This window comes from Salvelinus alpinus, chromosome 1, assembly GCF_045679555.1.
Source record: "Salvelinus alpinus chromosome 1, SLU_Salpinus.1, whole genome shotgun sequence".
Lineage (NCBI taxonomy): Eukaryota > Metazoa > Chordata > Actinopteri > Salmoniformes > Salmonidae > Salvelinus > Salvelinus alpinus.
In genome coordinates, this window is record NC_092086.1 from 102,457,058 (window position 1) to 102,481,586 (window position 24,529).

The 24,529-nt window shown below is 42.6% G+C and overlaps 1 protein-coding gene across 7 annotated transcripts; it reads right to left on the bottom strand.

Annotated features, from left to right (window-relative positions):
• Positions 1–290: 290 nt before the first annotated feature.
• On the bottom strand, positions 291–23,634 carry LOC139553377 (SH3 domain-binding protein 2-like). 7 transcript variants are annotated; one of them, XM_071365943.1, is made up of 13 exons: positions 22,723–23,634; positions 13,751–13,890; positions 13,396–13,498; positions 9,095–9,212; positions 6,559–6,626; positions 6,196–6,281; positions 6,020–6,091; positions 5,070–5,760; positions 4,785–4,905; positions 3,834–3,889; positions 3,548–3,623; positions 3,150–3,209; positions 291–3,017 (listed from the first exon to the last, which is right to left on the bottom strand). In XM_071365943.1, exons 2-13 carry the CDS (start codon positions 13,884–13,886, stop codon positions 2,880–2,882), a joined length of 1,725 nt encoding a protein of 574 aa, XP_071222044.1. In that variant the 5' UTR covers positions 13,887–13,890; positions 22,723–23,634; the 3' UTR covers positions 291–2,879. The 7 variants fall into 7 exon arrangements, with proteins under 7 accessions (XP_071222044.1, XP_071222128.1, XP_071221870.1 ...); XM_071366027.1 differs by lacking the exon at positions 22,723–23,634 and adding an exon at positions 18,829–22,713; XM_071365769.1 differs by lacking the exon at positions 22,723–23,634 and adding an exon at positions 17,897–18,804 and having other exon boundaries at positions 4,785–4,902.
• Positions 23,635–24,529: the final 895 nt, after the last annotated feature.

The window sequence follows — 24,529 nt, forward strand, 5'->3', positions numbered from 1 at the left end:
TCTCCATAATGACGAATCCATCATTTAGAGTGGTTTGCAAACGTAAACCCAGGATTTAGTGTTGTTTGCAGACTTTGATGTTTACATGTCAACACATACATTTACAATTTAGCAAACAAGTAAACTCAGGTTTAGTACTATAATAGTATGCATTGGAAAAGGATGTACTACCTAAGATTGAATAAACTGAAATGGTTGTGTGCACAATTCTTAATCAAGTTAATGATCACCTAACCCTAACAGTGATATATTTTTTTTACCAGAGAATTATGAGACATAACCAAAAGATCTGTAGTTTCAACATCGAATATAATTTTATTGAGTCATTTACCACTGTCAAATAGCTTTAAAAAATGTCTATTTAATGGATTTTGACATATTAGATACTATAATTCTGTCAGTGCTGTCTCTAGACTGTGTTAATTAATTCACAATGATGGATCTTAGTAATCCTGCCTTCAGAAATTCTCATTTGCATTGGTTTTCGTCTTTGCTGTCTCCCATTTAATGAACTAGTTGAAGAACAGTGCACTAATATCCTGTGCTGCTAACGTGGTGATGCTGGTGGTGATATGGCTGTGGCAAAGTAGATGAGAGGAGAGGGAGAGAGAAGGAGAGACATACATAAGAAGTGATTTAGAGCACTATTTGTTCTGGCTTCCTTGTCAAGGTCTGAAAGAGACGTCATATAATCTCAATTCTCCTCACTGAGTAAGATGTGAAAACATTGAATATTAATCACGATATCATTATAATGATTTATTTAGTATGCATGTTTAATGAACCAGCTCCTCTGATGCTTGTGTTGCTGCTGTAGCATTCCTTAAAGTGCATTTCTGCCACTTTTCACCCTCATATTCATTATCTCTGCACCAAACCAGTGTCTACATATATTAAAACAGTGCGTTTCTATGATCTGTGGATAAAATGATAAGGTACTAACATTTTAACTTATAAAATGGGCTTTAAAACACATCTTTCTTATAGTCCCTCTTTCTTCGTTTTTTTTAGGATTTATAAATGCTATTTCCTGCCTTGATTCTAAATGTATGTTTATATTGTATTTATTTTATTATAATTATTTTCGCCTATGTAGAGCTTTGCGGTAACACTAATGAAAAGCGCTATACAAAATAAATGTATTATTGTTATAATTTTTTTTAGACGGTTGTCTGTGACATCACAGGGTAGGTTTAAAAGTTAGTAAAACAATGAGTTTCTAGCCAGAGTGAGAACTTGTTAACATTATATATTTTTTTCTACAAAACGTAGAAATGCACCGTTTTCACGTGTAGACACTGCTATTGTGCTGGAGATAATGAAAATGAGGGTGAAAAATTGTGGATTTAGATTTTATCTGAGCTAATGTCTGCCCATCACTATCAGTGAGTGTCCAGTGTGTGATTCTGTTACACTTGTCCTCGGGGCTGGAGAATAACACACAGATGAGGCAAGATTACAACATAGAAATATATAGTAGCCATGATTTCACCTAAAATACTCTCTACTGAAAAAAGTCTGATTGTAATTATGTGAATGTCATTTCAGTTCATAATTTTCTGTGACTTAAAGCTACAATATGTAACTTTTTGGGTGACTGACCAAATTCACATAGACATGAGAGTCATAGATCTTTCATTCTCATTGAAAGCAAGCCTAAGAAGCGGTAAAGCTGTTCTATGTGCACTATTTCTATGCTTCCCGTTCTTAAGTTCCATTTTTGCATCTTTTACTTTTGGTTTTGTACACCAGCTTAAAATACAATATTTTTGGTTATGGTAAAGATATTTAACATAGTGCATCTTCAACATAAATTCAGTCACACTCAGACTATTGCATGGGCATGGTTAAATGGTGCGTCACCAAACAGCGCCACCCAATGGAATATGTATCTGCCTTCTGCTGTTATCCAGTTATCCATGATAAAATATTTTTCTTGTAATCAGAAATAATATATTTACAACTTTACAAAAATATTTTTACAATACATACAATTCTATACAGTGCAATACTACACGTGTGGGCAGTTTCATTTAAAGTGTGATTACATGATCATAGATAGCACTGGTTTTGTGCACCATATGTCACAGTTATCATAATGTAAGACTTGGAGGGAGGGAGGGGAGAGGAGAGGAGAGGAGAGGAGAGGAGAGGAGAGGAGAGGAGAGGAGAGGAGAGGAGAGGAGAGGAGAGGAGAGGAGAGGAGAGGAGAGACAGAGAGGTAAAACAGTAAATAGGGAGGTAAAATAGTAAATAGGGAGGTACAGAGGTAGAGCGTTTGCATTGTGGTTGGAATAATACATTTTTTCTGAAGATAATATGATATGTTTCATCAACTTGATTTGTAGAATAAGTTGGTCCTCAATGCATGATACATAAGCAGTGCTTAATATTCTGACATTCATGTGCATTCAACCCACAAATCTTAACATTTGCTTGCTCCAACATGTATTCTTCACAACACAACAGCAGTTCACCTGCCTGCTGCTATCAAGTGTAATGACAGACCTTTACAGCACTAGTCCTGCAGTAGTCCTCACACAATACAACTGTGTTCTGTAAACCTGTGGCACTCCACTCCAGCTCATTGCCCTCATTGTCACAGATGCCATATTTTCTTCAACAACTGCAACCATCTGCACTCGTTGCACCTCTGCCCATGCCAGGATATTCACCAGAACCGCTCCAACATTTACTCAGGCTCGGTTACAGAGATGCAACAATCTGCCTTGCTTTACAGTGGGCACTGTGGTTGTGTTTCAGCCGTAGTAAGTTTCTACTGTAGTTCATTACAGTGGCAGAACCATGGTAGACGCCAAAGAGGAGAGACTTCATATGAGCAGATGAGGCCGTGACCTCAGGACGGGGTCTTGGCAAGGTCACCTTGGCACGATGTAACCATATGGCTTCTGCAGACACAGAGAGCCGTGATTGGGTAGTGGGTGGCTATGGTAGTGCTCCACTAGGGCTGACAGGGAGGAAAATGTCATCTCTAACTCCAGGAACAGCCGGGAGTCCTAAACCATAAACAAACACAATGAAATTAACATCAAACAAGACAGAGATAGTACTGGAATCCTCCGTTGTAATATTGATTTTGTCAGACAATCGACCTGGTAGACAGAAAAGGAAAAGACAGTGGTTCTGACCTCCTCAAAGAGCCTGTAGTTTCTGGCCTTGCACACACTCACATCCCACACCACCAGCACCTGATTCAATGAGAACAAATGTACATTATTCACTAAACCAGTTTCCTTTCAATTATCACTGTGTGATGTGTGGTGAATCCCTAGTTGTTTATGAATCACAGCATGTGTTGGTGTGAAAAGCACCTGAAACCCTGCCACTTCAAAGACTATCTAAACAATCCCCTCCTCACCACAACCCCCCGGACTTTGCTGATAGCTACATTACTGAGGAAAGTGTATTCACTATGCCTGTGATATGTAGCTGTCCCACCTAGCTACCTTAAGATGAATGCACTAACAGCAAGTCGCTCTGGATAAGAGCTACTGCTAAATTACTAAAATGTAAATGCATGGTGTACCTTTGATGTTTTTGTTCCTGAGTTCCTGAAGCAGTAGAGACCGTCCTGCGGTGTTCTGGAGCTTTCCTTAAATAACCTGCAATTAAAGCACATTAATAATACATCAGTCAGACTGCAGTCAGACATGTGTTCTGCTCTTCTCTCATGAGAAAACAGAGACCTGATTTTCAGGAAGTGGTTGAGCACACTGTGATTAAACACTATTGGGCGCTTAAGACCATTACACAAAAATTAACAGGGGGTGATCAACAAAAATTCAGTACAGAAATAATTAAGTGTGTCTTACTTTTCAACACTGCTTGTTTCTGTTGTGTCCAGGAACACAGAATCTGGTAATTGCATCTGAGGTCAGAAACAACGTGTGAAAAAACAACAACACATTAGAAGGATAGAATTGCATCAGCAGGCCAAGACTATTCTATAGTACACTGATCAATGAGCTAATCTATAGTAAACGGATCAATGAGACTAATCTGTAGTACAATGATCAATGAGACTAATCTAGTCCCCTGATCAATGAGACTAATCTGTAGTCCACTGATCAATGAGACTAATCTATAGTACACTGATCAATGAGACTAATCTGTAGTCCACTGATCAATGAGACTAATCTGTAGTCCACTGATCAATGAGACTAATCTGTAGTACACTGATCAATGAGACTAATCTGTAGTCCACTGATCAATGAGACTAATCTGTAGTCCACTGATCAATGAGACTAATCTGTAGTACAATGATCAATGAGACTAATCTGTAGTACAATGATCAATGAGACTAATCTGTAGTACACTGATTAATGATCAATGAGACTAATCTATAGTCCACTGATCAATGAGACTAATCTGTAGTCCACTGATCAATGAGACTAATCTATAGTGCACTGATCAATGAGACTAATCTATAGTACACTGACCATGATTGTTTAATGAGACTATGGAATTGAGTAAACTGAGTAAACTTGACAACAAAACAACATACACAAAACCACACCACATAACGCAGGTGTTTTTCTCATAGCCTGTGTAAACTAGAGTTGTAGTCGATGGAGAACGGGTGGCAGGTAGTCTAGCGGTTCAGAGCGCTGGGCCAGTAATTGAAAGGTCGCTGGTTCGAAACGACTGGGTGAAAAATGTGTCTGTGTCCTTGAGCAATGCACTTAACCCTAGTCGTTCTGGTTAAAAGCGTCTACCAAATGACTTAAATGCAAAAATGTAAATGAAATATAGAGGGTGCTTACATTCTCATAGTCTTCATCAGAGTCATAGTCAGTGTCCTTGGATGGATCCCTGCTCTTTCTTAAAGAGGCAGGCACCTCGTCCACTGGGGTCCGGAAGCTTTGTCCATCTGGAGAAGATCTTCTGAGAAGAAAGATGGTGTTTTAAACTGTGCTGTATTTGTGTGTTGTAAAATATAACAATCTTGAAATCAAACTATAGTTCAACAGAGCAAAAAGTAAAGTTTTCCTCTATGAAAGGAAACAGGGATTACCTGTATCTGTTGGATACTGAAAGGAGACACTTACTGTGCTGACCCTCCAGGTGGTTTAGGCTTGGCCGCAGGACATGGAAGTTTGGGTACCAGGGGTGGTTTGTACAGTCCAGGCTTGGTGTGGTTCAGTGCTGGCAAGGCCTGTGGTGGGAGACCTGGAGCTGGTCTGGAGCTGAGGCAGTGGTTTGGCATGCTCGGAATGTGACTGGGTTTGTTGCCACGGTAACCCGGTGGACTAGGGCTGGAGTGCAGCACCATCTTCCTTTCCAGGTCGCTGCAGATGATCAGGGTCGCGGGAGACTGCATGGTCACTGGAACAGGGGGCATCCTGTCTTTATGTTTCCCCCCAGCTATGGTGGAGATTGACATCTGCCCCATCATCGCCTGCTTCTTTAGGTTGGCCATGGGAGGGGGGGGGGGAGGGGGGATCGGGCTCTTAGCACTCCATGCACTCCTCTCTGGGCTAGGCTTGAGGTGGGTGGGAGGAGGTTGAGGGGGGGGCTTATTTGGGATGTCCTTGTGTCCATGGTGGTTGTGGCTGACCTCACCGAGCTTGGGTGGAGCTAAGGGCGCTGGCGGTTTCTTTGGAAGGGGGCTGGTGGGGCTCCTGATGGGGCCGGGTACGGGAGGGGGGAGACCTTTGCAGAATCCTGACATGGACTCTTGTCTGAACTGGCATGGGACTGGAGGAGGTGGGTAGGATGGTGGTGGAACGGTTGGCCTTCCTTCAATAGCAGCATAATACGATAGTCAGAGACAGAAAAAAACTGGAAAATGTGCATTTGTAATACAGTAAATCACCTACAAAACGATAGGATTCAAAATTATTTCAGCATAGTTATCATTTAGCCATAAAAGATGGGGCCATTAGTTTGAATTGTGATGACATGCCAATCCCATCAAGGGCAGTTTATCACAGTTATAGCACCAGCCACATCAAAGACAGCATCAAACTCAAAGACATTTACTATTCTGTAGGTCTACCTGTAGGTGTTGGTGGGCTATCTGGTTTTTCATAGTCATCCTCATCGTCGTCTTCATCCTCTAACATGTAATCTAGACATGAAAATGACATCATTGTTAGTGCACAGAGTTAATTGTATGAAACAAGTGTTGTGAAACTGAGCCATATTGCTTCAGAAGTGAGTAGTATGTCTTACTGCCTTCTGGGTCATCTGTGGTATGGGTTATGTCCATGGGGCGCTCGATCGATCCATAGAAGCTGTCTGCATCAGATTCGGAGTCACTATGGCAACAGAGTATTGTTATTGTCTACTAAGGACAAAGGGAGGACTACATTAATCACCTTGTATTTAATAAATTCACTAATCATGTATTCACTGACTCCCATGCATACTTGTTATAACACAGCAAGAGCTTACACTGTATATCAATCTAGAAGATAAAACCTACAGGCTCAGAAAGTCAATCAGAGCATGCAGCCAAACTGTCACCTATTTATCAGAAAAAGGAAGTAACCACAGATGATATGATTGTGTGAAGGAAGGGTTGTGTTGACTTACCTTGGAACATGTGAATCCCTTCTGTCATTGTAGTGATCAATTTCTTTCCGCAGATTTCGCATCCATTTCTTTCAGTAGACAAAAATAATCAGTATTACATTGTGATTAATACATTTACATTTGACATTTTATTCATTTCACAGATGCTCTTATCCAGAGCAACTTACAGTAAGTAGTGAGTGCATACATTTCACTATGTATATATACACTATATAATCAAAAGTATGTGGACACCCCTTCAAATGAGCGGATTCGGCTATTTCAGCCAGATCAGTTGCTGAACGGTGTATAAAATCGAGCACACAGCCATGCAATCTCCATAGACAAACATTGGCAGTAGAATGGCCTTACTGAAGAGCTCAGTGACTTTCAATGTGGCACCATCATAGGATGCCAACTCAGCTCATCTCATTTCTGAACTGCTAGAGCTGCCCCCCGGTCAACTGTAAGTGCTGTTATTGTGAAGTGGAAACAAGAACAGCTCAGCCGCAGAGTGGTAGGCCACACAAGCTCACAGAACGGGACGAGTGCTGAAGTGCGTAGCGCGTAAAACTCGCCTGTCCTCGGTTGCAACACTCACTACCAAGTTCCAAACTGCCTCTGGAAGCAGCGTCAGCACAACTGTTCTTCAGGAGCTTCATGAAATGGGTTTCCATGGCCGAGCAGCCATGGAATATATATAGTGATGACTCACGCTTCACCATCTGGCAGTCTGACGGACAAATCTGTGTTTGGCGAATGCCAGGAGAACGCTACCTACCCCAATGCATAGTGCCAACTATAAAGTTTGGTGGAGGAGGAATAATGGTCTGGGGCTGTTTTTCATGGTTTGGGCTAGGCCCCTTAGTTCCAGTGAAGGGAAATATTTATGCTACAGTGTACAATGACATTCACAACGATTCTGCGCTTCCAACTTTGTGGCAACAGTTTGGGGAAGGCCCTTTCCTGTTTCAGCATGACAATGGCCACGTGCACAATTCGAGGTCCAGACAGAAATGGTTTGTTGAGATCAGTGATGAATAACTTGACTTGCCTGATGAATAAATAACTTACCTCAACCCTATTGAAGGGGGGACCAACTTCATATTAATGCCCATTATTTTGGAATGAGATGTTCGACGAGCAGCTGTCCACATATTTTTGGTCATGTAGTGTGTGGTGTGTCCAAACTTTTGACTGGCACTGTATATATATATACATATATACATATACATACATATATATACACACACACACACACACACACACATATATATATATATATATATATATATATATATATATATATATACACACACAGTACCAGTCAAACGTTTGGACACACCTACTCATTCAAGGGTTTTAAGTCTCATTTTTACTATTTTCTAGATTGTAGAATAATAGTGAAGACATCAAAACTATGAAATAACACATATGGAATCATGTAGAAAGCAAAAAAAACGTATATTTTAGATTTGCGAATCTTCAAAGTACATGGCAGTTGTAACCAACAAATTCAAATTTGGACTCATCAGACCATAGGACAGATTTCCATTGTCCATTGCTCGTGTTCTTTGGGCCAAGTCTCTTCTTCTTATTGGTGTCCTTTAGTAGTGGTTTCTTTGCAGCAATTCGACCATGAAGGCCTGATTCACGCAGTCTCCTCTGAACAGTTGATGTTGAGATGTGCCTGTTACTTGAACTCTGTGAAGTATTTATTTGGGCTGCAATCAGAGGTGCAGTTAACTCTAATGAACTTATCCTCTGCAGCAGAGGTAACTCTGGGTCTTCCTTTCTTGTGGCGGTCCTCATGATAGCCAGTTTCATCATAGTGCTTGATGGTTTTTGCGACTGCACTTGAAGAAACTTTCAAAGTTCTTGACATTTTCCAGATTGACTGACCTTCATGTCTTAAAGTAATGATGTTGTTTCTCGTTGCTTATTTGAGCTGTTCTTGACATAATATGGACTTGGTCTTTTACCAAATAGGGCTATCTTCTGTATACCACCCCTACCTTGTCACAACACAACTGATTGGCTCCAAAGCATTAAGAAGGAAAGAAATTCCACAAATGAACTTTTAATAAGGCACACCTGTTAATTTAAATGCATTCCAGGTGACTACCTCGTGAAGCTGGTTGAGAGAATGCCAAGAGTGTGAAAGCTGTCATCAAGGCAAAGGGTGGCTACTTTGAAGAATCTCAAATATAAAATATATTTTGATTTGTTTAACACTTTTTTGGTTACTACATGATTCCATGTGTTATTTCATAGTTTTGATGTCTTCGCTATTAGTCTACAATGTAGAAAATAATAAAAATAAGGAAAAGCCCTTGAATGAGTTGGTGCGTCCAAACTTTTGACTGGTACACACACACACACACACACACACACACACACACACACACACACACACACACACACACACACACACATATATATATATATATATATATATATATATATATATATATATATATATATATAAATAATTAATTATATATCTTCTGTTACTAGGAATGTGAGAGGTTCTTAATCTGTACGTATCGACCCTCACCCTTCTCTCATCCTCACTGGCTGCTGAGAAGTACCAGGTACGGTGCTTCTTACTGAAGTGGACAATTTTGAAGGGAAACACATTACTGGAGGTGGTCTCTTCTGCTGCCCTCATCACCCTGCCAACGAGAGGAATAGAAACTGAAACCACACATTAAAGAATACTACATAAGTAGCTTACATTTATGAAACAAATACAGTATACACTGAGTGTACAAAACCTTAAGAACACCTGCTCTTTCCATGACAGACTGACCAGGTGAATCCAGGTGAAAGCTATGATCTCTTATTGATGTCACTTGTTAAATCCACTTCAAATCAGTGTAGATGAAGGGGAAGAGACATGTTAAAGGTTTCTTAAGCCTTGAGACAACTGAGACATGGATCGAGTAAGTGTGCCGTTCAGAGAGTGAATGGGCAAGACAAAAGATTGAAGTGCCTTTGAATGAGGTATGGTAGTAGGTGCCAGCCTGTTTGTGTTAAGAACTGCAACGCTGCTCCATTCTTCACCTTCAATAGTTTCCCTTGTGTATAAACAAATGGTCCACCACCCAAAGGACATCCAGCAAACTTGACAACTGTGGGACGCATCGGAGTGGAGGGGGCTGCAACTCAATAGTAGAAAGGTGTTCTTAATGTTTTGTACACTCAGGTTATATACATAAAGTACAAGCCCCCTCACTCTGACCAATCCAATTTCACATTTTGTCGGTGAAACCATCTGGCAACTGTGTCATTGGTTTATTAATGCATTACCGTTTTCATCACATTATTGCTGTAATAACATATCATGCCTCCTATGTCACATACAGTATGCTGTGTGAGCTGAATAGGCCTGGCCATGTTTCAGTGTGCTAGAGCTGCACAGCTGTATTAACGCTCTATTTATACTCAGCCTCAGCAGGGAGAGGAGACTCCAGACATGTAATTACACAGTTACACAGTTACCACCATGGAATTGCAGCATACCTCTATAGGGAAGGACTCATTAGAGGGAGGAACTCAATGAAAACACCACAGGGTATGATAGAGCCTACTTCAATAGCCACTTTAACTTTCCAAATGTCAAACAAATATGGAAAAGAGATGGTAGAACATTGCCGTCTCCATTATTGGCTTGTGACCTGATGTATGAATTGATATGACGATATGACGAGTGTTTGGTAATCGTAAGCAAAACCTCTAAAAGCTTTATAGAGATGATCTCATTCAGCAGGAAGTGGCACATCAACACTCAAAATCAAATCAAATTGTATTTGTCACATGAAACGAATACAACAGGTGTAGACTTTAGCATAAAAAATGCTTATGAGCCCTTTTCAGACAAGAAAAGTTGGCCCCCCAAAAATCAGAAAAATAAATAGTAACACAATAAAATAACAATAACAAGACTATATACAAGGAGTACTGGTACCGAGTCAATGTGCAGGGGTACGAGGTAGTTGAGATATTTTAGGTCATATGTGCATGTAGGTAGGGGTGACCAGGCAATCAGGATAGATAGTAAACAGAGCAGCAGAAGCGTATGTGAAGACTGTGAAAGAGTTTGAAAGTGTCTATGTTGTGACTGTGTGTGTGGCGTCAATATACATGTGTTTGTGTGTTTTGTGTGTGTGGGGGTAGAGTCCAATGAGTGTTTGTGTGTTTTGTGTGTGGGGGGGTAGAGTCCAATGAGTGTGTGGGTAGAGTCCAGTGAGTGTTGGGGTAGAGTCCAATGAGTGTGTGGGTAGTGCCGTGTGTGTGTGGGTAGAGTCCAGTGAGTGTGTGGGTAGAGTCCAGTGAGTGTGTGGGTAGAGTCCAATGAGTGTGGGGGTAGAGTCCAATGAGTGTGTGGGTAGAGTCCAATGAGTGTGTGGGTAGAGTCCAATGAGTGTGTGGGTAGAGTCCAATGAGTGTGTGGGTAGAGTCCAATGAGTGTGTGGGTAGAGTCCAGTGAGTGTGTGGGTAGAGTCCAGTGAGTGTGTGGGTAGAGTCCAGTGAGTGTGTGGGTAGTGCCGTGTGTGTGTGGGTAGAGTCCAGTGAGTGTGTGGGTAGAGTCCAGTGAGTGTGTGGGTAGAGTCCAGTGAGTGTGTGGGTAGAGTCCAGTGAGTGTGTGGGTAGAGTCCAGTGAGTGTGTGGGTAGAGTCCAGTGAGTGTGTGGGTAGAGTCCAGTGAGTGTGTGGGTAGAGCCCAGTGTGTGTGTGGGTAGAGTCCAGTGAGTGTGTGGGTAGAGTCCAGTGAGTGTGTGGGTAGAGTCCAGTGAGTGTGTGGGTAGAGTCCAGTGAGTGTGTGGGTAGAGTCCAGTGAGTGTGTGGGTAGAGTCCAGTGAGTATGTGGGTAGAGTCCAGTGAGTGTGTGGGTAGAGTCCAGTGAGTGTGTGGGTAGAGTCCAGTGAGTATGTGGGTAGAGTCCAGTGAGTGTGTGGGTAGAGTCCAGTGAGTGTGTGGGTAGAGTCCAGTGAGTGTGTGGGTAGAGTCCAGTGAGTATGTGGGTAGAGTCCAGTGAGTGTGTGGGTAGAGTCCAGTGAGTGTGTGGGTAGAGTCCAGTGAGTGTGTGGGTAGAGTCCAGTGAGTGTGTGGGTAGAGTCCAGTGAGTATGTGGGTAGAGTCCAGTGAGTGTGTGGGTAGAGTCCAGTGAGTGTGTGGGTAGAGTCCAGTGAGTGTGTGGGTAGAGTCTAGTGAGTATGTGGGTAGAGTCCAGTGAGTGTGTGGGTAGAGTCCAGTGAGTGTGTGGGTAGAGTCCAGTGAGTATGTGGGTAGAGTCCAGTGAGTGTGTGGGTAGAGTCCAGTGAGTGTGTGGGTAGAGTCCAGTGAGTGTGTGGGTAGAGTCTAGTGAGTATGTGGGTAGAGTCCAGTGAGTGTGTGGGTAGAGTCCAGTGAGTGTGTGGGTAGAGTCCAGTGAGTATGTGGGTAGAGTCCAGTGAGTGTGTGGGTAGAGTCCAGTGAGTGTGTGGGTAGAGTCCAGTGAGTGTGTGGGTAGAGTCCAGTGAGTATGTGGGTAGAGTCCAGTGAGTGTGTGGGTAGAGTCTAGTGAGTATGTGGGTAGAGTCCAGTAAGTATGTGGGTAGAGTCCAGTAAGTGTGCATAGAGCCGGTGCAACAGAGTCAGTACAAATAAAAAGGGGGGCAATGCAAATACTCAGGGTAACCATGTGATTAACTATTCAGCAGTCTTATGGCTTGGGGGTAGAAGCTGTTCAGGAACCTTTTGGTCCCAGACTTGGTGCTCCATTCTATGACCTGGGTGGCTGGAGTCTTTTAAAATTCTTAGGGTCTTCCTCTGACACCGCCTGGTATAGAGGTCCTGGATTGCAGGGAGCTCGGCCCCAGTGATGTAGCGCCTTGAGGTCTGTAGCGCCTCTGTAGCGCCTTGAGGTCTGATGCCAAGCAGTTGCCATACCAAGCAGTGATGCAGCCAGTCAAGATCCTCTCAATGGTGCAGCTGTAGAACTTTTGTAGGATCTGAGGACCCATGCCAAATCTTTTCAGCCTCCTGAGGGGGAAGAGATGTTGTCGTGCCCTCTTCACGACTGTGCTGGTGTGTTTGGACCATGATAGGACCTTAGTGATGTGGACACCGAGGAACTTGAAGCTCTCGGCCCGCTCCACTACAACCCTGTCGATGTGAATGGGTATGTGCTCGGCCCCTAGTTCACGATCAGCTCCTTTGTCTTGCTGACTTTGAGGGACAGGTTGTTGTCCTGGCACCACTGCCAAGTCTCTGACCTCCTCCCTATAGGCTGTCTCATCGTTGTAGGTGATCAGGCCTACCACCGTTGTGTCCTCTGCAAACTTAATGATGGTGTTGAAGTCGTGCGTAGCCACGCAGTCAAAGGGTAAACAGGGAGTACAGGTGCAGACTAAGCACGCACCCATGAGGGGCCCCCGTGTTGAGGGTCAGCGTTGCGGATGTGTAGTTGCTTACCCTCACCACCTGGGGTGCCGGCCTGTCATGAAGTCCAGGATCCAGTTGCAGAGGGAGGTGTTCAGTCCCAGGGTCCTTCGCTTAGTGATGAGCATGGAGGGCACTATGATATTGAATGCTGAGCTATAGTCAATGAACAGCATTCTCACGTAGGTGTTCCTTTTGTCCAGGTGGGAAAGAACAGCACATTGAGAAATGCTTTCATTGTCAGCAGACTTTCTCATCTGATCAGGATTTCTCATCATAACAAACTGATTGCAACTGACAATACCAGCTGTATTTAAACATTAATGAATAATCATATGTAGGCCTATGTGAGAATGCCAACATGTTTTGCCCGAAGCCTATTCAAATTTATGTACTTCTGTGCAAAAAGAAGGACACAATAGTGAACACTGACCTGTTGTAGCCATTGAGAGAGAAAGCTCCTTGCGGTGCAGGACTGGTGCTGCTCTTGAAGTAATACACACATCCCTTGTGGATGATTAAGTAGCGAAGAGGCCCTGTAAGATTGCAGAAGGAAAGAAAGAAAGGTCTCACAAATAAGCCAGGCATAAAAGCAAATATGTTCTTCCTAATTTGATGAATCTCCATCCCTGCTCCATGACTGGTGAAATAAATGTTGTGTTGAGATGAAAGTATGCAGTGCCACTCATCTCAGACCTTTGTCAGAATCCCTTGGTACAGTAAACATTAATGAGCCATGTAATGTATGTATGCATGTATGTAATGTTATGTACTGTAGGGCTACTCACACTTCATAAGGCTGAACTGGCTCCCTCCTTTCTTGTGCACATAACCAGAGTGGCACACACCCCCTGGCATGGTGAGCAGGTTCTGGGCCCCGATGGCCCTCATGGGGATGGGCCAGGAGATCTCTGCTGAAGTCATGTTTCTGAGCGTACAAGGAGGGAGAAATAACACATCATACACCACAGTACATATCACAGAGCTGGCAGTGGGCTGAATGTATGGGTTCGTATATGTTTATTTAACTTGACATTTCTGAGATGCAACGCTAAATTATTCTCTCAGCAGCTGCATCGTTCAATAAGACCACAGTGAACTCTGAATCTGATTGTACAAAAACAGCAACACATCATGAGCAAGAAGCACTTGAAGACTTGAGGATTCAGACCATATCAACATAATAAAATAAACATCTCATAACGGCTCAGTCCTAGAAACATCTTACATATCCTGACACATCAACTTTCTCTCCACTTCAAACTCACAAGACAGCAAACATTTCACTGCAATTTGTCCTCATTAAGTTCCATCAACAATGACACCACATCAATTCTACATAGATATAGAAACAAAGAAACAAGCACCCCAGCCAATAGGTCTGCCACCCAATCTAAACCCTCATAATGCCTGGGAAACGTGCCCCATCAGCAGCTTACCTCCTGCTCATTCGTCTCCTGAGGGTCTGAACTGCTGAGCTCTCCCTGAGGAGATCCATGAATAAACCCAATGAGAGAACCACACCACTCTGACTCTGCTAACTTCTAAATCAGACTGAGACAGAGAGAGGACGCGCTAAGGCAGACTCAGAGAGACACACACCACACTCTCCTCTAAATCTCTAAAACCCTAATACAGCCGGAAAACCTGCAGTCTCAAATCTTGACCCTGAACCGGACAAGCGGACAGGAAACTGGACATTTCCCCTGGAATGTGCCTCATGCCCTTTCAGAGCTGTTGATTGCACCCTGTGTTGTGGGCTTCCTGCCTTGCCGCCCACTGTGCCTGCCTTGCCTTTCCTTGCCCTGACGATGGCTGCCTGCCTTCTGGGAGGGAGTACAAGGAAACCAGCAGCCTCCAGACCCACAAGAACAAATATACTAGGAAGGGAGCACCAGAGGAGGGGAGAGGTGGCTTCCGTTGAGGGGCGCAAGATCTGACTGTTAGATAAGGATGGAAATGAGGCATGGGGAATCTGCATCTCTCCCCAGAGTCAGTCAGGGGTAATCTGCATCTCTCCCCAGAGTCAGTCAGGGGTAATCTGCATCTCTCCCCAGAGTCAGTCAGGGGTAATTTAACTCTCTACAGGAGGAAACAGCCAGGCAGGGAGATTCAATAAGGATGCAGGAATGTAGTTTAGTCTGATTCGTGGATTAGGAGGGGAAGAAAAGTATGAAGTATTTCTGCAACTGCTTTCATGTTTAAATGTGTTTATGCAACGTATCTTAAGCATCTAAATTGAACTGTGACGAGGCAAGCAGATTGACGTTGGACTCAGTTGGGTGGACTCAGTTGGGTGGACTCAGTTGGGTGGACTCAGCTGGGTGGCTTGGTCATTTCTGACCTGTTTGTGGCCTCTGCTACAAGGGGACTTGAAAGGACAACGGCAGCATTTATCTGTCCTGCAGCCACCTTTTGATGTTTGTGTTGTTTCCACTGGGAAGCGATAACCGCTGTTCAAAAGGCAGGCAGGGTGTGGGACCTACGGACAGATTCATTCCACCAACCTAACTGCATGTTCTGGCTATTTTTGGTGTTGGATACTTGTGGTTGTAAAGGGGAAAGAGAGATTAAATTAGGAACTTTACTCTGTGATTAACAATGGAGGACTGCATGAACAGAATGGTCTCTTTGTGTGAAGAATAATTTCCATTACACCTAACTCATTGCAGTTAACCGTATCTTATATATAGTAAGTGAGAGAAATGCATTATCAGAGCTATGGCGTATTACAATATTTCAGATGTATTAGTCGTCAGTAATAATCAACAAAACAAACTTGATTAAAGGGATACTTTAGCATGCTAGCAGATACCCATAGACTTCCAGTCAATGCGCTAACGCTAGTAAGCCCTGGCTCGCAAAACTACCTTTGACTTCCTTCATACTGGACACAGATACATAAAAATAGTATCGACAAGTTCATCTGACTCTGGGGAAAAATCTCTAAGTATCCCTTTATAGGGTCCAAATCCACAGTCACCTTGAATGTAAGAAGTGCTTTTCAGCACAAACATGTGGGTTCTGAACTCTCTAACCTCACTGCTTAGTGAAACAGAGATGCTAATTAGGATAAGAGAACTCCTTGCCAGGAACTCAGATGTAAACAGGAGTGGCAAGTATAAAATACCAGATAATTATTCACACCTACTTCCTACTGCTGCCTGGAACAATCTACCGGCAAACTACTCAACACAACCCATGTTTCTAGAGGAGAAACTAAATGAAACTGTTTTTCAAAAATATAGTGTGAACGATTCACAGTGTGCTCTCACCCATGCAACTATGATTTTGCCCTTTTCATGAGAGTGCTTGGTAGACTTTACACTACTCCTTCCTTCCTGTTCTACACATTAAAATGGAAACAACCACAAAGGTGTTGGGAAAACACATTCTCTGAATGACTACTCAGCATAACAGGGACAGCGAGCGAAAGATCAGTATCATTAACTGTGTCATAACCTTTGACATACATTTCCCATCACAATATTGCCAAGTTCAACCTCATGATTATATCTCTTGTTTTGCAGATGTCTGCTGTTAGTGAAAAAACTAATAGCAGCTGGTTCCACCACAGTCGGAAGAACGTTGATGAGCATAGTCTCACAGGTGTACAACACTCACAGCTGTTGGACAGTCTAAAGGTGTAGGCTTTCTACACAGAGGAAGTGGAGTAAGCAAGGCCATGTAGGGGACATGATGAGTTTCTGTTCTAAAAGGTCCAATGAAGCTGTTTTTAGCTCAATATCAAATCATTTCTGGGTAACTATTAAGTACTTTACTGTGATTGTTTTCAAATAAAATGGTCAAAAAGAAACTAAAATAGAAACAATAATATTGCTAGGACTGTCTGGGAATGTTCTGAGTGGGGAGGGGAAAACTACAAAAAATTGCTGTTATTGGCAGAGAGGTTTGGAACTCTTTCTTATTGGTGAGGACACCAGGCAGGCCTGAAATTCCATCCCACCAAAACAGGTTGAACGTTCAGGCGGTCTTTTCAAAACAGTTCTTACACTAAAAGGGCATTATCATCATTTTCACAGTATTATTCCAACCTCATAGCGTGGAAATATATATAAAACAAAGGACAATTACATTGACAACACTGGGCATTAAAAAAAAAAAAATTCACAGGTGAATAGGTTTCTGTTCCCCTGGTCAACAAAGTTTCCGACTAAACATAATATGTACATTTCTTTCAGCATTCACTCATGGTAGGCCACCCTGTAGCAGCAACAACCTCATTCTGCTTTTTGGGGGAGCTTGGCTTTCCCCCGCATCACTTCCTGTCTCCTAATATGAGCATGGCCTCTCTACAGGAAGTAGACAGGACTCCACACAGTTTAATAATATAAGGAAAGAAAGAGGGAGGCAGTGCGTGCCCAGAATAATAAATACTGTAGAAAAGCAGCAACATGACAAAACAAGCACCAGCTCCTCTCATTAGAGATTCAGGACTAAGAGCTTTAGTTTAGATTTAGGACTAAGAGCTTTAGTTTAGATTCCGGACTGAGAGCTTTAGTTTAGGGGATGCGTCCCTTTTACTTTCCTGAATATGTTAATCACAATCAGAGAGTAACACAGTGATCAAGTAAAAGTGTGTGTTCACGAATGGGAGTGCCCTTGAGCGCAAATTTGTTTCCTGTAAACAGGATTTTCAATATTACTGTATTTAAACAGTTGCAAACACCTTTGCTTTATAACTCCCAATAAAATAAGCTGTCCAGCAGTTAAATTGATGACATATCAGTGTTTGTTGACCATCATACAGTCAGTTGAAACCATGATAGCCATCCTCTTCCACACTGGTAGGGCTACTTGTCATGAATGATCTCACTGGCACCTGACTTCAAGTCTTTCTCTTTCACTGCATCACCAAATATACAAAAACTGAGTAAGTAGGAAAGTAGGAAAGTCTTATGCCTCACACTTACATGAAATCCCGTTCCCAACACATTCTCACGCTGGGCTTGCTCCCAAGGACAAACAACTTCTTTTTTCTTACTGACACAGCCATGGGTGGTGCAAGGCAGTCCTCGCTACCATATTATTTCCGACAGGTTGAGCAGACAGACGGACGTACAGAAGACAGGGACAGACAGACAGAGTGTGCTACTGTACTGATAAATAGATAGATACTCCTGGTAGAGCCTGGTGGGGCTGTCCGTCTGAGGTGCTGCCTGAATGCTGAGACCCAGCGGCACATTTCCGGAGGGCCTCGTCTCGGGGCCCACTATCCACATTGGCTGACGTGACTGAGAAGCTACTTCCTGCTCTCTGAGGCGGAGCGGCTGATTGGACGACGCCCTCATACATTCAGCCTCTCAGCCCACAGGGCCACAGACAGTGTGCTGGCTGTTGGAGGGACTTTCCACCCCCCAGCACCATGGAACAATGAAAGGGGTCACACCGTCACGGACAAATATCCCGAGAGTGCCACTATGACCTATAGGCAGAACACCATGCATTCTACATTCTACATGTATTCTGTATTCTACAATGTGCATCCAAATCACGTGCATCTGAGAGTAATACAGTATATCAACCATGTGTAATACATAAAAAATGGTTATTACACATTAATAACACAAACGACTTTCTTACTTTCTAGTGTCCTTTGATCAACATCCTATGTGTAGACCAAATATCAAAGCTTGCTAAAGGACGTAGCTGGTAGCACAGGAGGTTAGCTTATGGTATTCGCGTGGCCTCTCATAAGTGATCCATGAGTATTAAACAATAACAATTCACAGATTTGAAATATACAGCACAAGGAAAAACCCTGTCCATAGATCTATCCATTAAACAGACTATTAACACTATCAGCAGCTAAATTATGTTTATTTGACATGAATATTGTGCTTACCCATTGAGTCCTGCAGAAGTAAACTGCTCTCTCTTCTTAACATCAATGATTTGCAGTGAACACAAGGCCACTTCCTGCACTTATTTAGAACCATCAAGTACACTGGTACCCTCCCATTTACAACTTGAAGGCTAAGTATGTACACAAGCCAGAACACTTGAAACAACTTGTCACGCCCATGTTTTTAGATAATTTACTAAATATAATTTAGTCCAAACTTCATGCGCCATTGAAGAGAAATACGCACAGCATCAACTTCTCTTAAAATGTAGATAAGTGCTCCACATTTGGATACATTAGATTCAAAATCAAATGCTCTGATAGGCCTATACTGTAATTAAGCTATTAAAAAGAAAATGTGGGTGCCATGGTCCTTTTTGTGTTGTACTTTGCTTTTAGAAATGTAATGTTTAAGTTTGTTACTTTTTATTCTGTTTCTTACTCTGTAAGTGTCCTTTGGTATCTTGAAAGGCGTAAACAAAATGTATTATTATTTATTATTATTATACAATCAAGATAATTTGGTGTGGTCGTTCTTTTGTCACTAAACTCCACAAACAACTATGACCTTTGAAGTCAATTATCTAATTTGATACAGTATCAAAGTCATTGGAGTGGTAAAATACTTTATGGACTCATGTTATCTATGGACTTTTTTCATATTAAATAAGATATAGCCTAGCTAAGTCAGGGATGTACCTCCCGGGTGGCGCAGTGGTCTAGAGCACTGCATCGCAGTGCTAGCTGCGCCACCAGAGTCTCTGGGTTCACGCCCAGGCTCTGTCGCAGCCGGCCGCAACCGGGAGGTCCGTGGGGCGACGCACAATTGGCATAGCGTCGTCCGGGTTAGGGAGGGTTTGGCCGGTAGGGATATCCTTGTCTCAGTATGTAAAATGTAATAAAAAATGTATGCACTCTACTGTAAGTCGCTCTGGATAAGAGCGTCTGCTAAATGACTAAAATGTAATGTAATGTAATGGATGGGCAACTTTGATGGGGTGGGGGCCACAAAATATCTGAACTCATCATGAGGGGCCGCAGTGGCTTGCGGGTCTGCATACGCACACATGCAATCAGAGCCGGCCCTAGCCCTTTGGGGGCCCTAAGTAAAAACATTTGGGGAGGTGGCTACCTTCACAGCGGAGATTTAAAAACATACTTTTTAGAGAATTTCCTGCAATTCTACATATTTTGCAATGGGGCATAGAGAAAATGTTGTACTTTTATAAAGCAAGATGGATGCAATTCAACACATTTTACCATGGTTCGAAGAGAAGATTTGGCAATTTTATGAATTATTTCATGCAGTTCTACTCGTTTGGACATGGGGCAGAGAGAAAAAAAATCTGTTTTAAAGCTAATTTCCTGCAATCCTACACATTTTGCCATAGGGTGGAGAGAAATGTTTGCAGTTTGTTTTATAAGATATCTAAGTGAGAGTGACTAACAAAATCAATGGGGGCCCCCGGGTTGGTAATTCCACCATGATTACTACAAGTTTAGAAAGCTGGCTAGACAAATTTACCAATCTAAAAAATAATTGCTGACATGGGCTGTCAGTGACTGATAAGAGAAAAACTGCTGATGCACAATCAAATTAAAAAATGGTATCTTGTGAATTCTACTATTCCAACTCTCAACAGTAAGTTGAGACCTCGACTGAATTCCTAAAAAAGAATTTAAAAACTGTCCTAGTCCAATCAAAACTGAATGCAACCTGAACAACAGAAAGACCCCCCAGTCAGCTGTCCCCATACAGTGGGTATCATAAGTATTTGTGCGACAAAGTGTGATTGAAATGGATTTAGTTGTGATTTTTTTGTTATTGAGCTACACAAAATACTCTAATGTCAAAGTGAAAAGAAAATTCTACAAAAGTTAACAAATTAATAAAAATGTAATAACTAAAATATAGTTGTTGCAAAAGTATTCAAGCCTTTTGTTTAGGCAAGCCTAATCTAGTTCAGGAGTAACATTTAGCTTAACAAATCACATAAGTGACATGGACTGACTGTCCATTTTGAATGACTACCCCTTCCTCTGTCCCCCATACATACAAAATCTGTTAAGGTCCCTCAGGTCCCTCAGTCCCTCAAGCACAGATTCAACTACAAAGACCTGAGGGGTATCCTGCAAAGCAAGCTAGATCTACTCAAGGGTTTCTAAAGCTAACCAACTTCAGTTAACTTCACATTCCAGGTCAGGCTTCATCCGTACTATGACGGTGGATATTGCTAATCTGCCCGCTGCTAACTCTAGCAGCTGTGTAACTGTGCGTACACTGACTCTTCATTGAGACAATGCTGAAACATCAATCCATGGGCGAGTCAGTGCACATTTTAATTTTTGCCGAAATCGAAATGAAAGAAAAGTTATCTTGCAAATTCAGCAGAAGTGTTACATTGTGTGAAGTTTATAATGCATTCTGTCATTAATAAGTGTGTGATATATTTTTACATTACAATTTTTTAACAAAAGAAAACATTTGATTAATAGAATATTTAATAAGTTCAAATGAAGGGGATGATGACGCAATATTTGGAATCTGATTTTATTGGTCCTCAACTCACGGCCCAGTCATTTCATTCAGGGTATGTGGAGTTAGCTGTAAGTTTGTCTGTCCCGGAACAGGTTAGTTCTGAAGGATTCGTTGCCATAGAAATGTACCTGTCTAAAAGGTCAGTCACTTTCTTATGACCGGTTATCCCGAGTTGAACTCAGAGTTGACCAAAGTTACCTCGCTAACTAAGGCAGCTTTCAAAAGCCTCAAAGAAGGGCAGTATTGGTAGATGGGTAACAATGACAAATCAGACAATGAATATCTCTTTAAGCATAGTCAAACTAATAATGATGCTGTGGATGATGTACTAAACCACCCAGACACCACAAAGACAGTCATCCTTCTGAACTGAGTTGCAGGACAGGAAGGAAACTGCTGAGGGATGTCACCATGAGGTCATTGGTGATTTTAAAACAGCTACAGAGTTCAATGGCTGTGAAGTGAATTAACTGAGGATGGATCAACAACATTGTAGTTACTCCACAATAATAACCTAAATGACAGAGTGAAAAAAAAATAGAAATATACAGAATAAAAATATTCCAAAACATGCATTCTGTATGCAACAAGGCACTGAAGTAAACATTTTGGCCTAAATGCAAAGCCTTATATTTGGGGCAAATCCAACACAACACTTCACTGAGTAACTGCCTCCGTATTTTCAAGCATGGTGGTGGCTGCATCATGGTATGGGTATGCTTGACGTCGGCAAAGCCTGGGGAGTTTTTCAGAATAAAAAGATACACCAAGCACAGGCAAAATCCTAGAGGAAAACCTGATTCAGTCTGCTTTACACCAGACACTGGGAGAGGAATTAAAAGAACCTACAACACAAGGCCAAATCTACACCGGAGTTGCTTACCAAGAAGACAGCTAATTTCCAGAGTGGCCAAGTTACAGTTTTGACTTAAATCTGCTTGAAAATCTATGTCAAGACTTAAATTGCTGTCTAGCCATGATCCTCAACACCTTGACAGAGCTTAAAGAATTTTGAAAAGAATAATAGGCAAATATTGCAGAATCCAGGTGTGCAATAATCACAGTTAAATTCATTTCAATCCCACTTTGGAGCAACAAAATGTGATCAAAAATCAAGGGGTGAATACTTATGACACCCAATGTATATGGCAGTAGCTTTGCTGTTACTATCTCCCCCATTTGCTTTTAGTAGTCGTCTGAGACAACGCTGAGAGAAAGCTGCTAGTGAAAGTGAAAGAGGGTGAGACTCACCATGGTGACTCCTGCTAGAACAGAACAGGCAGAGTACTAGCATGGAAAACAGATTAATGTGCATCACGTCACCAGACAGACCTGAGAGGAACTACTTGGACTACCTTGTCAGTTGGGCAACTTCCAGGTTGTGTTGTCTCTAACAGCCGATGCGTCCTAGTGTAGTTTGTGTATCACTGACTGACTTCTCCTGGTGGCTTTTTACACCCCCTGACAATCAAACCACACAAGCCAATCATCCACGCCCTCCAAGACACATTGAAAGTCTCACTGGGGAGAGTTGGGAAACAGAAATGCCACTGAAATAAGGAAGCAAGAACATAATGGAAGACAATCTACACACACACAATACTTATCAAAATGTTTCTTCTTCACTGTCAGGTAGGAAGAGAAAGTAACTTGCATTGCTCTTTAGTTCATGTTCTAGATCCAAGGCCACCGCACAGACAAGGCTTAAAGTTTAGCGGTTTTTACTTCAAAAATCTCAGGTGTACACAATCACAAACCAAACTCAGTCCCAGCGATAATATCCATGCTGCTGGAGGATTGTCCAAGATAGCCACTGCCACCACCCTTTGTCGGTTGCTCATCTGCCGTTGGTTCCTCCTTTTGTCGAGAATCATTTGGCAGTCGCTCCTCGTCGTCCGTTGTCATCAAGCGTGTACTTGCCTAGTTAAATAAATAAACGTGAAATATATATATATTTTTTTTACGTCTGTGGCACCCAGCCCGTGGTCCGGTCCAGTGCAGGCGACAGAAGGGGGAGAGGAAAACATGCATGAGCAGGGCGCCATTCTGAACAGGCGTATTCAACCACACATGTTTGGTCCATCTCTGGCTGCAGGGTAATCGGCGGCTGGGTGTGACGTGATCCCGGTGAAGGTTGAGGCTGTGGCGGCAGCAGTTCGGCGGTAGTCCTACTGTAGGAGAACGCAAATCTGCCCGGTTTCACATTGTACATAACTCTGAAATGTAATTACATGCACCATTCATTCTGATCACCCATTCGTACGTAAAGCAGCACACTGTCCATAACGTACAGTACGAAGTACAGCACATCCCATACATAACATCCCCCCCCACCCCTCCCTTTCCAAAACTATGGACTGGTACCATACATTGCATTTGGAAAGTATTCAGACCCCTTGACTTTTTCCACATTTTGTTATGTTACACCCTTATTCTGAAAGTAATGAAATAGTTGTTTTCCCTCATCAATCTACACACAATACCCCATCATTTTTAATGAGGTATTGTGTGTAGATTGATTAAGATTTTTATTTTTTATTAATCATTTAGAATAAGGCTGTAATGTCTAAAAATGTGGTAAAAGGGAAGAGATCTGAGTTTTGGAAAACCTGGGCTAAAACACCTAACGGAACCTAAGTACAAAAGGAGGTTAGGTAGTCCTCCAGATGAGCAGGGCAAGTCTGTGCCCTCATATGCCGATCTTCAGCTGCCACCGCTTGTGGCTCTGGCCCTTGGGGAGCTCACAGAGGCTGGGCCACAGGTGGTAGTGGTGGAGGAGGTCTATCATGTCTCTGGCCTGTATGTCCATGTTGTACTGGCCCGTGAGAACGGAGTGGGCATTTATATTCCATGAGGGGCAGTGACTTTCCTGATGCGGCTGGCGTGCCAGTGCGATCCATTGCTCAGCAAAAAGTTGGCGGGTCCCAGTTGTCGACTGACATGCAAGGGGTCCAACCAGAATGAGGCCATTTTGTTGACCACTGAGGCCGACGGGCTCGGACCCAGTCTGACACTTGGATGATCTGCTTCTTCACTGTGTGTGCCTTGTCAAAGCGCTGTTTTATTGCTCTTTGTTGCCTGGTGACTGCCTGCTTTGCTTGGGTGTGCGCACGTTGTACCATACATAACACTTAATCCTTCAGCAGCAGTCCAGAAGTCGTC